Raw genomic sequence first — 16762 nt, 5'->3', positions numbered from 1 at the left:
TTGATGTATACACTTTGCCATTATTACGTTAATTTGTTTGTTACATTCTGTGAGCTGACACATAATTTTAATTTATTTGTTCACCTAGACCAAAAATTACACTGGGCTTTATATTCCAAGTCTTAATATAGAAATATAGATTCTACAACTTTGTCAATTATTTGATATTTCTTCTCTGGAGACAGTTAAATTTTATAATTTAAAACTTGTAGCTTTCCAAGTAGAGAAGATAACTTAAAACTAGGTAGAAAAAATGTAAAATACATATCTATTATTTATTCCTTTAACATTGGTTTCTTCTTTCAAGATATGATATTATCATATAAACTACAGTGCAAATAAAAATATCATTGAAAATTCAAATTATCTGATCAAGTAGTCAGCATCAATATATTTTGACATTGTGTCTTATGCTTAAAGTGAAAGAATTCTCATTCTCGTGTTTAGATAAAAAGAACTAGTTATCATGATGAGATCAGAACACTTTGAAAACATAAGAGATCCTGTTCTTAGAGTAAGATTTAATGAGTTCATTTTGTCACTGTGAAACCAAACGAATTCTTAATCTCTCATTAAGATCTAGATCATGTTCTTTACTATCCAAGAGAGACAGTAAGACAATAAAATATCAATGGTATTTTTAAATGCAGTGTATGCTATATTTTTTTTTCTTCCATTTATATATATGTATATATACCATTTCAGTTTTTGACTTAGAAATTGAAACTGGAGACAGCGGTGGTAATTTTAGTTTTAGAATTGATCATTGCTGCAGTGTGCTTATTAAGTTACCTCCCTTTTACCCTGAAACTAGATGTTTTTTTTTTATATTCAAGAAATTACTTTTATTAGGAAATATTGGGTTTCTTAGTTACAATTTAATCCTATTACTTAATAGCAGCAGTTTCTAACACAACTTTGATGATTTTTTTTTTATAGTTATATTTATATTTATAGATTTGAGACAAGCTAATATTAATTGTTTTTATTAACTTTGAACAATAAAATACTATCCATTCTAATCTTTATGGCTTCATGTCATCACTGTTGGTTTCTGAAGCTTATCATTAATCTCATCATTAACATTTGGATCTTAGATTCAACAAAATTGGATATTAGTACATTTTTTCCCCTTGGTGCTTGTCGTCAATTCTGGTATGTGGCAAAGAATAATCGAGAATTAAAGACAATAATTTTGAAAATGATAAGTTATCATTTTTGCATTAAGTGACAAAAAGCTGTTCATGACTATTTTCTTTTTTTAATATTCTACATTCATGTTGATATAATACTAATTTAATTGGCGGAAACATAAGGTAACTTAATAGGCAACACCACCATATAACAACAAGAATAAGTTGCTGTTTGTCTGCGCCTCCAATTCATTGTTTTGATTAAAATCCTTCCCTTCATTTAATGCTGCTTTTAATGTTAAGGGTAAAAATATATTTGTAGATTTTCCTAGTATCCATAAACATATGGTGCTTCAAAATTCCAAGGAGGGAAAAATCCCTTTTACATCAATCAAAATTGAAGGGTTTCAGATTTATATATTTACCTTTCAGAATCTTGTATGGTATCTATAAGGCTGGTTGTGTCAGCATGCAAAAAATTACCATTTGAACCCTCCCCCCCCCCCCCCCCCCCCAAAAAAAAAAATAAGTAAATGGAGGGGTTTTATATCAGATTTAATTTTCCTTATCAACTGGTACCTCTTATTGGAATCATTGCTGGGTGCTTTATTATACTAAGTGTGAAAAAAATCATTTGTACAAACAAACACAAAAAATAAGTGTTATAGGTTTATATATTTTTCTTATCATTCTCTAATGGTATCCATAAATGCTGGGTGCTTCATGCTGTTTGGAAATAATTTGTACAAAACATAAATTGGAAGGGGTTAGGATTTACAGATTTTCCTTTTAGCCCTACATGGTATCCATGAAGGCTGGGTGATTCAACATGCTAAGGGGGGAAATCATTTTATAAAACAAATAAATTGGAGGGGTTCAGATTTTAAATTTTCCCTTATCGACCTCTATTGGTATCTATTGAAGTGGGAAAACATCACTTGAATAAAAAACCCAAAACAAAGGGGTTGTAGATGATTTTTTTTTTTGATGGATGCCATATCATACTTAACATGCTTAAGGGGAAAATTATTGTCCAAAAAAAGCAAATTAAAAGGGGTTCAGATGATTTTAAATTTTCCATATCAACCTAATAGAGTATGCATCATTGATGGATGCCATATCATACTTAAGCAGAAAATCTTTGTCACATAAAGCAAATTAAAAGGGGTTGAAGATGATTTTAGATTTCCCATATCAACCTTATAGAGTATGCATCATTGATGGATGCCATATCATACTTAAGGGGGAAATTATTGTCCAAAAAAACAAATTAAAAGGAGTTCAGATTTACACACTTCCTGTTTTAGCCCTATATAGTATCCATAAATGCTGGATGTTCCATCATGCTATGGGGGAATTAGATAATTGTACAAAAACTAAAATGAAATGGGTTCAGATTTTAAATTTTCCTTATAAACCACATATGGTATATATATGATAATTGGTACTTTATCATGCTTAGGAGATTGAAAACCAATTGTCCCAAAAAAAAATTGGAAGGGGAATTAGGATTTACAAATTTCCCTTTTAGCCCTACATGGTATCCACGAAGGCTGGGTGCTTTATCATTTTAAAGGGTAAATTCATTTAACAAAAAAAATAAAATGGAAGGGGTTCTTTTGACAGGTTTTCCTTTTAGCCTCATACAGGTCCATATATGCTGGGTTGCTTCATCATGCTAATTATTACTTAGAATATTAGTATTTAGACCTTGCTTGCAATCATCAATTTAAATGGAGAAACTGTTCTGTAGTGGTACTGATCTTTTACTAATATTTGATCTTGGTGAACAGATAAGAAATCATATCATTTTAGTTAACAATGTTGTTGTTAATGTCACCTAAAAATTCATTTCTAGCAACATTAATAAATCTGTGAAGGTTTCATTTCATTTGATTGGTGCGTTTGATTATTGAAACATTTTCAAGGAAAGTTCTGTTTAAACTTCTAATTACATATTAAAAAAAGATTTAGGTGTAGGGTGCTAGAATGAAATTCTTTTCGTATACATTTTTCAATAAAGAGCAAAATTAATGATATTTTTCAACGAAATTTGAATTTGAATATGTAAATAATTTGTTCATTGGTTTTATGTTTTATTGTGATGTTTACAGTTTCTTAATTTTAATAAAGTATTTAATCTGAAGATGCTACAAATTATATCTACAAATATATATTTCTGTGTCTTTATTTTCGTAAAACATTTAATATTTGTTTTATGCATATTATAGATGATATTCCAAGACCGCCATCTTTGTTACTGATTGCTAAATGGGGAGGGGAGCTAACTCCAGCTGGAAAAATCCAAGCAGAGGATCTTGGGAAAGCATTCAGGACCCTTTATCCAGGAGGTCAGGGTAAAGTTAACTTTTAAGAAGTAGACAGTTCTTTAAACTGTTAGCTTGAATAAATGTTCAAGAACTTTTGTCTTTTTGTTTGTAATTATGACAACAGAATTGAGCAAATATAAAAAAGATGTGGTATGATTGCCAATGAGACAACTATCCACAAAAGACCAAAATGACACAAACATTAACAATTATAGATCACTGTATGGCCTTCAACAATAAGCAAAGCCCATACCGCATATAGTCAGCTATAAAAGGCCCCGATAAGACAATGTAAAACAATTCAAGCGAGAAAACTAACGGCCTTATTCACGTAAAAAAATTACTGGTCAAATAGAAGTTTAAGAAGATGCAGTACATAAATAATTGCATTGGTTTTATATAGATATAGGAAGATGTGGTGTGAGTGCCAATGAGACAACTCTTCATCCAAATAACAATTTAAAAAGTAAACCATTATAGGTTAAAGTACGGCCTTCAACACAGAGCCTTGGCTCACACCTAACAACAAGCTATAAAGGGCCCCAAAATTACTAGTGTAAAACCATTTATACACATTAAGGAAAAATGTGCAGAGCTGCCTTGCATTTAGGTATCTTTGATTACCTTTTTGTGACCTAGTACTATGGAATTCTGGTCAAGCATATAACAGGGAAATAAAATTGAGAAATGAGGAATGTGTCAAAGAGACAACAACCTGACCAAATAAAAAACAACAGCAGAAGGACACCAACAGGTCTTCAATGTAGCAAGAAATTCCCGCACCGGGAGGCGTCCTTCAGCTGGCCCCTAAACAAATAAATACTAGTCCAGTGATAATGAACGCCATACTAATTTCCAAGTTGTACACAAGAAACTAAAATTAAAAAAAATACAAGACTAACAAAGGCCAGAGGCTCCTGACTTGGGACAGGCGCAAAAATGCGGCGTGGGTTAAACATGTTTGTGAGATCTCAACCCTCTAACCAATGTAGAAAAGTAAATGTAAAAGTAAAGAAAAAAAACACTGTTTATATAAAAGAAGATGTGGTGTTATTGCCAAAGAGACAACTCTACACAAGAGACCAAGTGACACACAAATCAACAACTATAAGTCACCATATGGCTTTCAACAATGAGCAAAGTTATGTCTTCACTCAGAAAATAGTAAAAACATTTTTAAGACAACATAATAAGTTAATTCAGTTCACTGATAATTCAAATTTATAAGTAAAAAAATAATATAAGCCCATGACAAAAAACGAAGAACTACCAAAAGACACAATGATATTCAAATATTTAAAAGACAAATCAGTTAGACGATCCTGGTTCACCTGTGGTACCTGTAGTGTATTTATATTGGAATAGTTGATGCAGGATTGTCTTGGTCTTATTTCTTTTAAATAATGAAGTCTTTTATACATTTGATAAATTTCTGACTTTTAAGGCATTTCAAAATCTGTGTGTTAATTGTATTACAGATTTTAATAAAAGATCAAATTCAAATTTCAAGCATTTAGTTTTTTATACGACCGCAAATTTTGAAAAAATTTTCGTCGTATATTGCTATCACGTTGGCGTCGTCGTCGTCGTCGTCGTCGTCGACGTCGTCCGAATACTTTTAGTTTTCGCACTCTAACTTTAGTAAAAGTGAATAGAAATCTATGAAATTTTAACACAAGGTTTATGACCATAAAAGGAAGGCTGGTATTGATTTTGGGAGTTTTGGTCCCAACATTTTAGGAATTAGGGGCCAAAAAGGGCCCAAATAAGCATTTTCTTGGTTTTCGCACTATAACTTTAGTTTAAGTTAATAGAAATCTATGAAATTTTGACACAAGGTTTATGACCACAAAAGAAAGGTTGGGATTGATTTTGGGAGTTTTGGTTTCAACAGTTTAGGAATTAGGGGCCAAAAAAGGGCCCAAATAAGCATTATTCTTGGTTTTCGCACAATAACTTTAGTTAAAGTAAATAGAAATCAATGAAATTTAAACACAATGTTTATGACCACAAAAGGAAGGTTGGTATTGATTTTGGGAGTTTTGGTCCCAACAGTTGAGGAATTAGGGGCCAAAAATGGGCCCAAATAAGCATTTTTCTTGGTTTTCGCACCATAGCGTTTGTATAAGTAAATAGAAATCTATGAAATTTAAACACAAGGTTTATGACTATTAAAGGAAGGTTGGTATTGATTTTGGGAGTTTTGGTCCCAACAGTTAAGGAAAAAGGGGCCCAAAGGGTCCAAAATTAAATTTTGTTTGATTTCATCAAAATTGAATAATTGCGGTTCTTTAATATGCCGAATCTAACTGTGTATGTAGATTCTTAATTTTTGGTCCCGTTTTCAAATTGGTCTACATTAAGGTCCAAAGGGTCCAAAATTAAACTTAGTTTGATTTTAACAAAAATTGAAACCTTTGGGTTCTTTGATATGCTGAATCTAAAAATGTACTTAGATTTTTGATTATTGGCCCAGTTTTCAAGTTGGCCCAAATCGAGGTCCAAAATTAAACATTGTTTGATTTCATCAAAAATTGAATAATTGGGGTTCTTTGATATGCCAAATCTAACTGTGTATGTAGATTCTTAATTTTTGGTCCAGTTTCAAAATTGGTCTAAATTAAAGTGCAAAGGGTCCAAAATTAAACTAAGTTTGATTTTAACAAAAATTAAATTCTTGGGCCTCTTTGATATGCTGAATCTAAACATGTACTTAGATTTTTGATTATGGGCCCAGTTTTCAAGTTGGTCCAACATGTCCAAATAAGAATCTAAAATTATTATATTAAGTATTGTGCAATATCAAGTCTTTTCAATTGCACAGTATTGTGCAATGGCAAGAAATATCTAATTTCACAATATTGTGAAATAGCAAATTTTTTTTTAATTAAGAGTTATCTTTCTTTGTCCAGTATAGTAAGCAAGAAATATCTGCAAGAATTTTTTTTAATTGGAGTTATCTTTCTTTGTCCAGAATCAACTTAAATCTTTGTTATATACAATATACAATGTATATTCACTTTTTACTACCAACTGATAAATTTAAATAATCTTTACCATTCAGTGATAACAAGCAGTTTTTTTACATCTTAATATTGTATGATGTATTTAAATGAGTAGTAATTGTTGCAAACTCCATTAGAATATTTTAATTGAAATTAGTTTTGGAATAAGGGAAAGGGGGATGTGATTAAAAAATTGGGTTCAGTTTTTCTCATTTGAAATTTCATAAATAAAAAGAAAATTTCTTCAAACATTTTTTTGAGAGGATTAATATTCAACAGCATAGTGAATTGCTCTAAGAGAAAACAAAAATTTTAAGTTCATTTGAATACATTCATTCTGTGTCAGAAACCTATGCTGTGTCAACTATTTAATCACAATCCAAATTTAGAGCGGAATCCAGCTTGAATGTTGTGTCCATACTTGCCCCAACCGTTCAGGGTTCAACCTCTGCGGTCGTATAAAGCTACGCCCTGCGGTGCATCTGGTTTTATCTTAGAATATTTTTAGTCCTGCATCAAATATTTGCCACTGAATGTTAAGTAAACAGTTAATCATCAATTAATTTTTTTTTGTTGAACAGGTCAGTTTTACATAATATGTCAAATTTAAACCTTATTATTTAGTTTATTCCCTTTAGATTTTGTTTTCCTGCATCAAATATTTGCCACTGAACAGTTAATTATCATTAGATTTTTTTCTTGTGAACAGGTCAGTTTGAGACACCAGGACTTGGTTTCCTCAGATTACACAGCACCTTCAGACATGACCTGAAAATTTATGCATCAGACGAAGGAAGAGTTCAGATGACAGCAGCAGCATTTACTAAGGTAAGTCAGGAATGTAGTATGCCTTGTTAAGGACTTGTTTTACATTGTCTTATCAGGGCCTTTTATAGCTGACTATGTGGTATTGTTAAGGACTTGTTTTACATTGTCTTATCTGGGCCTTTTATAGCTGACTATGTGGTATTGTTAAGGACTTGTTTTACATTGTCTTATCTGGGCCTTTTATAGCTGACTATGTGGTATTGTTAAGGACTTGTTTTACATTGTCTTATCGGGGCCTTTTAAAGCTGACTATGTGGTATGGTGTTTGCTCATTGTTGAAGGCCTTACAGTGACCTATAATTGTTAATGTCTGTGTCATTTTGGTCTTTTGTGGATAGTTGTCTCATTGGCAATCATACCACATCTTCTTTTTTATATTGGTACTGTAAATTCAGAAAATATTGTGTGCAATTACTGCAAAATTTGAAGAGTTGACTAAAATGTTAGATAAATGAATGTGATTTCATGAAAATCTACAGTTACATAAATATGTATCAGATATCGGAATGCAAGTTTTTATTGTCACAATATAAAAAAGAAGATGTGGTTTGATTGCCAATGAGACAACTATATACAAAAGACCAAAATGCCACATACATTAACAACTATAGGTCACCGTACGGCCTGCAACAATGAGCAAAGCCCATACTTATTCAGTTCCATTATTCGCATTGATAAAATGTTCTAGATGATTTTAGAATTGACAGTTAATGACTTCAAACAGAATTCAAAAGGAGGCTACACTGTAGCAAAATGCCCTGCATGTTTGTTATCAGCTGTTTGTAATAATTTCATGAATAAACTGCAACAACCAGCATTTTTAAGAAGACTTTAATGCAAAAATCATAGGTTGCATAATACAATGTATAATAGTAAAATTTGACATACAAATATTTTTACATTACTGCACTTTTTGAATCTATATGTTTAAGAAACATCATTGTCTTTGATGAGCACAATTTTTGCAATCTTACCAATCATCAAAGAAAAAAAATAATGCTATAGACAAGAAAAACTGCTAACATATACTTATAAACTACTAATATGAAAATAAAGAGATGTGGTATGATTGCTAATGAGGCATTATCCACCATTGCTCAAATGATGAAGATAAAAGCAATTTCAACTCTGTGAATGGACTTCAACAATGAGAAAAAACACATACTGTATAGTAAGGTTTAAAAAGACTCAAATATGAAAAATGTTGAACAATTCAAATGAGAAATTAATAGCCCAATTTGATAATAAAATCGATAAAGGAAATGGGGAATGTGTCAAAGCGACAACAACCCAACCATAGAGTAGACAACAGCCGAAGGCCACCAATGGGTCTTCAATGTAGTGAGAAACTCCTGCACTGGAGGCGTCCTTCAGCTGGCCCCTTAAGAAATATGTATATTAGGTACCAGTCTTGTATTACAACTCCAGTTTCCGGTGCATGTCAAAACATGGAGGGAAACAAAGTAGTGCATTTTTTCTGAATTTTTTTCTGAACTCATTTTTTTCTGTTTGATTATAGGGTTATGAAGAATTGAAATATATATATAGACTTTAAAAGAAATCTTGCATCTTCTGGGGATAACAATCCAGGAAAGTGGAAGGTTATCATGTTTACTGGAAGTGGTGCGGCCAAGTAAAAATAGCAAACAGAAAGTAGAAAAAAAATGTTTTGACTTCAGGATTGCCTAACTTTTTATTCTTCTGGGCATGATCTCCTTTTTTATGCAGGGATGATTCCACTATATAGTTTAGGGCCGCTTAGCTGCCCTTAAATTGGTCAGCGGCCCCCTAAAAATGTACATGTATGTGAATATAAATTTCCAATTCAGGAAAATAAAATAAAAATTGGTATTTCTGGAAAAGTTTCCGTCACTGATTACGGCAACTATAATTTTTCATAGTTTGTCGTCAAAACATTGATGAACGAATTTTAATGGGCGCCGATCTCGTAAAAGCAGAGCTTGATCGCCTGTTATATTTTTGTTGAAAATAATGTTGATGATAGACCATTCATGAAATGACCCCCCCCCTCCCTGAAATACGATGTCATCATTATGGAACTGTTTCAAAAGATATAAAAATGATCCAAACAATTTTAAAGTTCACTGGTTCAATTGCTTTAAATATCTTATCAATTAAAGTTATAAACTTTTGTAATTGTTTTTCTTAATTCGACAATTGGCCAGTTCAATCTGAAATCCATTTGAAATCAAAGTAAGTTTATACATGTTATACAGATGATCTGTTGAAAAAAATACCCAAAGGATGATTTTTTCAGTGGTTAATATGGCAGCTGTTTTGCTATATAATCTAACCTCAAGATATATCATAAACTTTATAAGATATCTTAAAAATTATATGAGATATCTTATAAACTATATGATATATCTTATAAACTATATAAGATATCTTATATAAAGTATATTTATAAGATATTTCATATAATTTATAAGATATTTCATATAATTTATAAGATATCTTATATAATTTTCTAAATATGATATCCAATTAACTATATACATGTAAGATATCTTATATCATGTATATGAAAAGTATTTATAAGATATTTCATATACTTTGTAAGATATCTTATACAGTTTTAAAACTTTATTATATATATAAGATATCTTATTAAATATATAAGATATCTCATATAATATATAAGCAGGGAAGATTCCAGTTGTTTTCAAATCGGTCTCTTGACCATCAAAATTGGGAATTTTCATCAAATTGGGAATTTTCTTATAATTGGGATTTTTTTTTTCCGCATAAAATCTATGATGAAATAATATCATTTTCCTGTAAAAACGGAAATCGTATCAAGTTTCACCTGTTTCATAGTGTGTGCCACTGTGTGGATATCCTTTTTCATCATAAATGATCTGTCATGTATTTTCAAAAATGCGCAGACAGTTGTTTTTTTTATTTGAGAGCCAGGCAGAACCTTTACGCAATCGGCGCCTATTGAATTTTGATAATTTATAAGTTTTTCTCCCTGTCGAGGTCTGCTTTTAATTTGTGACCCATTTTGACAAAAAGCATCTATTATCTATATGCTTTTACGAAATCAAATACTCCCATAGCATTTTCTTCAATTTAATTGAAGAAAATGCTATGGGTGTATTTGATCTAGTAAAAGCATATTTCATTTAAAGGTCTGCTTTTACGAGAACTAAGGTATTGAGAAACGTCTCAGAAAAACACATAATAACAAAATGATAACATATCTTATCTTAACAATCTTTCGTTTACATCATTCTTATTCGGATCTTAGAACACTTTGAAGACAAATGGGAAAAAATGTAATTGCCTTAATCGGTGCAGGAAACATTTCCGGAAAAATCAATTTTAAATTATTTTTTTTCTGAATTGGGAATTTATTTTCACACAATTTTTTGGGGCCGCTGGAGGAATTGAGGACCGCTAAGCGGTCCTAAACTATATAGTGGAATCATCCCTGTATAAGATAGCTTTTAAAAATGAATTATATAAGATATCTCATATATTGATTGATTGATTGATTATCTTTATTTCCTCCATAATATGAAGATTTTACAATTTGTATTATAAGAACAGAATCAAGAACATAACACTAACATATTTACATATTCTAAACAACATCAAAGTATACAAACAGCAATAAAAAAAGTCTATAGGTAGTTACATAATTACATATGAAATAGAGTCAAAAACAAAACGTCCATAATTCACCAACTTCATACAAGAACACCATTAGTTAAGATCAAATATGTGACTATAAAGATCATAATTGAAGACCTGATATAGTTTATACATATAATCTGCTATGTGGCACATCAAGAGGCTCCATACATCACCATTTATAGTTTGCATGGTATGATTCATACTTCCAAGTAACGTCTCGATAATTTCGTCATCATCTTGATTAAAGAAACGAACGGAATCCTCTACGTCAAGAATATCAACAATTTTGTAGAACATTTCTGTCCGAATTTGTAAAAGAGATGTACAGCAAAGTATATAATGCATAAGTATATCCGTATTATATAAGTTACACAAGGAGCATTTGCCTGTGTGATAAGCTATGGCTCCTAATTTCACAAGCGTCATAAATTTTGAATTTAGTGATTGATAAGTTACCGCTAGTCGTAACAAACGATGCTCCGTCAAACAAGTATGTATTTTATGGTACCTCTTAAGTTCTGGTCGCCGTTCAACTGAGTGTTTCCATTTGTTTTCTTCGTATATGTCTAAAGTCTGTTTTACAATTTTGCTCCACAGTAGCTTGTCTGGAAAAAAAATATCAGCCACAAAGTTTTCAACAAAAACATTAAATTCATATTTCATCAAAATTTTGATATAATCGTAAGTCAATGAAATTTGACTGGCCTCACCGGTTAATAATTGTCCCATACGAAAATTAAACATCTGTTTATGTATTGTTGTCGATTTTTTAAATGAGATGTCTTATATTATATATAGGATATATTTTATAAATCTCATATATTATATAAGATATCTTATATATTATGAGATCATTTGAAATTCAAATAAATAGCTAAACGGCTGGCCATAGGTTTATGTTAGCTGGTATATTTGTTTTGTAATAGGCCTTGTTTACCAAAATTAAGATGATAGTGCACCATGTGCAATGATACTCATGTATTACAACTTCCTAGGTCTCAATCCAATAACTTCTTCAATCAGTGTACACATGTACTGGTGAAACTAAATATACATTTTCCGTTTTTACAGGGAAAATTTCTCAAATGATAATATTTCGTCTAAGATTGTATCGGCATAAAAAAATCCCAATTGGGATAAAAACTACCAATTTGATATTCAAGGGACCCATTTGAAAACACCTGGAATCATCCCTGTTATGCCCCACCTACGGGCATTATGTTTTCTGGTCTGTGGCTCCGTTCTTCCGTCCGTCCGTCCGTTCGTTTGTCCACAGGTTAAAGTTTTTGGTCAAGGTAGTTTTTGATGAAGATGAAGTCCAATCAACTTGAAACTTAGTACACTTGTTGCTTATGTTATGATCTTTCTAATTTTAAAGCCAAATTAGACTTTTGACCCCAATTTCGCGGTCAACCAAACATATAAAATGAAAGTGGGATTTTCAGGTTAAAGTTTTTGGTCAAGGTCGTTTTTGATGAAGCTGAAGTCCAATCAACTTGAAACTTAGTACACTTGATGCTTATGATATGATATTTCTAATTTTAAGGTTAAATTAGACTTTTGACCCCAATTTCACGGTCCATGGAACATGGAAAATGATAGTGCCAGTGGGGCATCCTAAACTTTAGACACATTCTTGTTTCTCGATTAAATCAAAATTTCACATTAGTACATACATGAAATGTTTTTTCTGTGTAGCATTTTTTATTTTTTTATTTTCAAAGATCAGCTGTTTTGCATGTAAGCCTATGGAGTAGTAAATTGCAAGACTGCAACCTATACTAGTACAGTGATAATGGACGGCATACTTAACTCATAATTATACACAAGAAACTAAAATTAAAAATTATACAAGACTAACAAAGGCCAGAGGCTCCTGACTTGGGATGTATGTAGACACAAAACCTCCCTCTAACCTGGGACATCACAACAGTTGCAAATGATAAAACATGTTTTAAAGATTTTTCTTTGTTTCAGGGTATGTTAGCATTTGAAGGGGAGTTAACTCCAATCTTGGTCCAGATGGTAAAAAGTGCTAATACAAATGGTCTACTAGACAAGGAAGGAGAATCTAAACACCAGCACATGTAAGACGGGAAATTAAACATGGCTTTTCCAGAAATGTTTGTATGTGGAGGTTAACTTTATTAAGACTTAACACTCATCTCTGAGTGAAAATTGATTTCCCAATCTATATGAAAAAGTACAAACATATATGATATATACAGGGTTTCCCCTGGGTCAATTATTTTTTTCGCCACCTCTTTCGCCAAAACAAAATATTTTTCGCCACTTTATTATTTTTTTCGCCAAGTAACAGAAATATATTTATCTTTTAAAATTTTCCTTTTTTTCCAGCCCCCCCCCCCCCCCCCCCCCCCCTCCTTAATAAGAAGTGGTTTTTACAACAAAACGAAGCATCTTATCACTTGGAATTGATCCCTCGTGTAAGGTGTAGTAATTACATTGAAGGGTTACTCTCATGCCAACCTTTTGAATAGATTTCTTCATAACGACAGTTTTCTTTCTAGACCATCGTAAATAAGTAAAACTATATGCTTGAAACACGTGTGTAACTGAAACGACTTTGAAGTACCCACTAAAATCAATGATCTATATGAAAGTTAAATGATAAAGTTTTAAATCAGAGACCTTTCTTGCTTTTGAACATTTTTCGTCATAACAACAATTTTCTTTTCTGAACTATCATTAAAAGAAGTAGAGGAAGCGTAAAAAAAATGCTTCAAACACGTGCGTCGCAAAGTGGTTGATAATTCCCTTTTCTGACATGTGACAGAAGCCATTTAACCATAATATTTTGCCATATCATACAATCAACACCTTTATTAATTAGTCCTTTGATGTCGATAGCTATGAATGCAATCAGCTGATTATTGATTTTCTGTCAAAATCTTAAAGAGTTCAAGGTGAATTCCGAGTATTATCTGATCGGTAAAGTCAGCGAAACCTGAAAAAAGTAAATAAACAAGATGGCTGAAAATAAATCTTTATATATATTTCTTTCGCCAAATTCTTTCGCCAATGACGAGTCTTAATCGCCACAATTATAATTTTTTTGCAAATTGCGAAAATGGCGACAACTTTGATTTTTGTACATTGTAGGAAGAAATGAACAGTGTCCTTCAAAGTCTTCATGTTGATCTCCCCTAAATACATGGATTTCTGGAAAAGTTTTAAACAGAGAGAATATTCTTATATTTTTTTTTAAATACTAATTTATTCTAACTTACAGACACATCATATCTCCTATCATTTCTATTTTATAGTATAATTTATCCAGTCTAGCACAATATTTGAGGAAAGTCTAAAACAAACAAAATGGGATGTTGGGTATGTGTAAATGAGACAGCAATCCAAAGACAGAAATAATCAATAATATAGGGCAACATGCAACAGTAGATAGATGTCTATACAAAATATTAAGCTTTAAGATTTGAGTCTATAAATCAACCTATTAAACTATAACAACTCCTTAAATAAAATAATTTTCACTATATGTTTTTTGCAAGAGATGATCAATGATCATTGACAGCAAATCAAAAGAAACATCTACTTAAGGAATGACTGTTATATTTTTTTCTGTCTATGAAGAAATTGGTGCACACTGAATAACACGCGTAGCGGATTATTTAACAGTGTGCACCACATTTTTTATGTTATTTTGAATAGACAGAAAAGATATTACAGTCATTTCTTATAATTTAATTCTAAATTCCATTTTAAACCATTTTAAACCATGAAAAAATGTTGATGACATCACAGTCACATGACTAAATTATGTCTATGGGCTCATAACAAAATAACGTCAGCCAATCAGAAGACGAGTTACATCCAAAATTAAATTATTTTTTTATATAATAGCGGTATTGGATAGAAATCTTCTGTATGCATATGAATATTAGTGCATTTGTTATCTTATCTCAAATTAAACAAAAATCTATGCAAAGTCTGTTACTATTCATTGCTATTTGAAAATTGACTTGTTCAAAACCCTACAAAACTGAGACCAAATTTATTTTGTATTTAAATGTTCCAAAATCAATAAAAGTCTTACTGGTATTCATAAACATGTTTATATGCACTTACATAAGGTCTATTTCGATCAGATGCAGCTAAATATAATGCACCATATACACAAGTCATAACACCAAATACAATGTATCCCAATTTAAATCCTCTAAAGTATTTTTCAATGTAAAATCTGTTCCAATTTTATGTGTGCTGGTTTATTTACATTTATTTATTTACCTGCCTGTTTTATTAAGTTTGGTAAAGGGAAACTTTCAATTAAATTAACCAGCCATTGTCTTAATTTTGTTTTTAGTTTACCCCTTGAGTTGTTACGGAGATTGTCTTGTTCAAAACAAGCTGTGTATGTATTGTCAACTTGCATGTTTCCTATAAGTAGCAGTTGAATCGTGTGGTAAATACTGTTGTCCGAGTGTATGTGTTCCTCTCCTGTAATGGTTGTATTTCCTATTGTCTGTATTTATCGTGGCCTAGCTAGTCCATCTCATTGCCTGTTCTCAATAGCATATTTTAGTTGTTCATTTTGAAGTGCATTAGGGATATTTACCCAACTGCATCACTTTGTCTAACCTTATGTATTGTATGTGATTAAGTGCCTGTCATTAGTTTATGAATTTTAGTCTGATACAGCCATTTTGATCTGAACACAATTTGCAGTATTTTAAGATTTGGTCAGAACAAAATGGATGTTTTAGATCAGAATTTATCTAGTGATAGTACTTAGCTGTTGTATTGGGCATTTGTCAGCTTAAACGTAAATAAGGTTGCTTCATATCATTGACTTAAACAGCTTCAATAATAAAAAAAAAATTTTGATGATTAATTTCTGTTCAAACATGCATACATATGATTTTCTCAGTTTGGCTTATTTTCTGCAAATTTTACAAGTTTTACTCACAATAAGACACAAATATTTCATCGTAATTAGTTATCAAAGGTACCAGGATTATAATTTAGTACTCTCGACACGCGTTTTGTCTAACGGTTTTGTCTTCATAAGACTCATCAGTGACACTCGTATCAAAATATTTATTAAGTCATCAACTAAAAGGTTGAGGAGCATCGTAAGTTATTAGTAATCAATTGGTCTTAAGATGTATTGTAGATAATTTTCCCAAGTTTAATTTGTTCTGGTAAAGCTTTCAAAAGCAAAAATCAAACAATACAACAATATTCTATTTTACAATGGCCTAAATTATGGATACGCACCAATGAAATGACCCATGGTTTTTAAAAAGGTGAAAAGGGTGATTTAAGATCAGTAAGACATTATACTGCAAAAAATCAGCAGACAATTATTGTATTTATAAGCTAACAAACTAAATTGTCTATATCCAATACCTTTTTTTGTATATAACCAAGTATAAATGTACTCTATGTATCTTCTTTATTTTATTTATAGTGTCAAGTCTAGATTGACACAGATTCTGAATGAAGACAAGGATTTTAGTGAAGATGAAATACAGAAAGTAAGAATACTGAGTAGAAACCAAAGATAGTTCAACTTCCTCATATTAAGTAAATGGATCATATCAGAAATACTGTCACATCCAAAAAAATTCCTGTGAAAACAAATGAATCTGTTTCAGCATTACTAAATAATTAAACAATGATGGCGGTATAAGTTATTCACAACTCCTTCCAAAAAAAAAAGTGTTGCAAGGACAAACCTTTTTCTGCAAGTATGGCAACAGTTATTTATATGCATTTTGTATTCATATATACTAAATCAGTAAATGGATTATCAGATATT

The 16762-nt window shown here is 31.2% G+C and overlaps 1 protein-coding gene across 23 annotated transcripts in view; it reads left to right on the top strand.

Moving 5' to 3' along the window:
- Positions 1-16762, top strand: part of LOC134718820 (inositol hexakisphosphate and diphosphoinositol-pentakisphosphate kinase 2-like) — a 93482-nt gene that overhangs the window by 38234 nt on the left and 38486 nt on the right. For 18 of the 23 annotated variants that reach the window (XM_063581572.1, XM_063581596.1, XM_063581593.1 and 15 more), the window contains 5 exons: positions 706-741; positions 3365-3490; positions 7178-7296; positions 12937-13046; positions 16412-16478. In XM_063581572.1, the coding sequence (XP_063437642.1) occupies positions 706-741; positions 3365-3490; positions 7178-7296; positions 12937-13046; positions 16412-16478 (458 nt within the window). The remainder of the gene's footprint in view (positions 1-705; positions 742-3364; positions 3491-7177; positions 7297-12936; positions 13047-16411; positions 16479-16762) is intronic. The other 5 variants (XM_063581584.1, XM_063581580.1, XM_063581578.1 and 2 more) reach the window with 3 other exon arrangements.

Source organism: Mytilus trossulus, chromosome 5 (genome assembly GCF_036588685.1).
Source record: "Mytilus trossulus isolate FHL-02 chromosome 5, PNRI_Mtr1.1.1.hap1, whole genome shotgun sequence".
Taxonomy (NCBI): domain Eukaryota; kingdom Metazoa; phylum Mollusca; class Bivalvia; order Mytilida; family Mytilidae; genus Mytilus; species Mytilus trossulus.
Note: the sequence above shows the minus strand (reverse complement) of the source record. Positions and strands in the feature narration are given on the sequence as shown.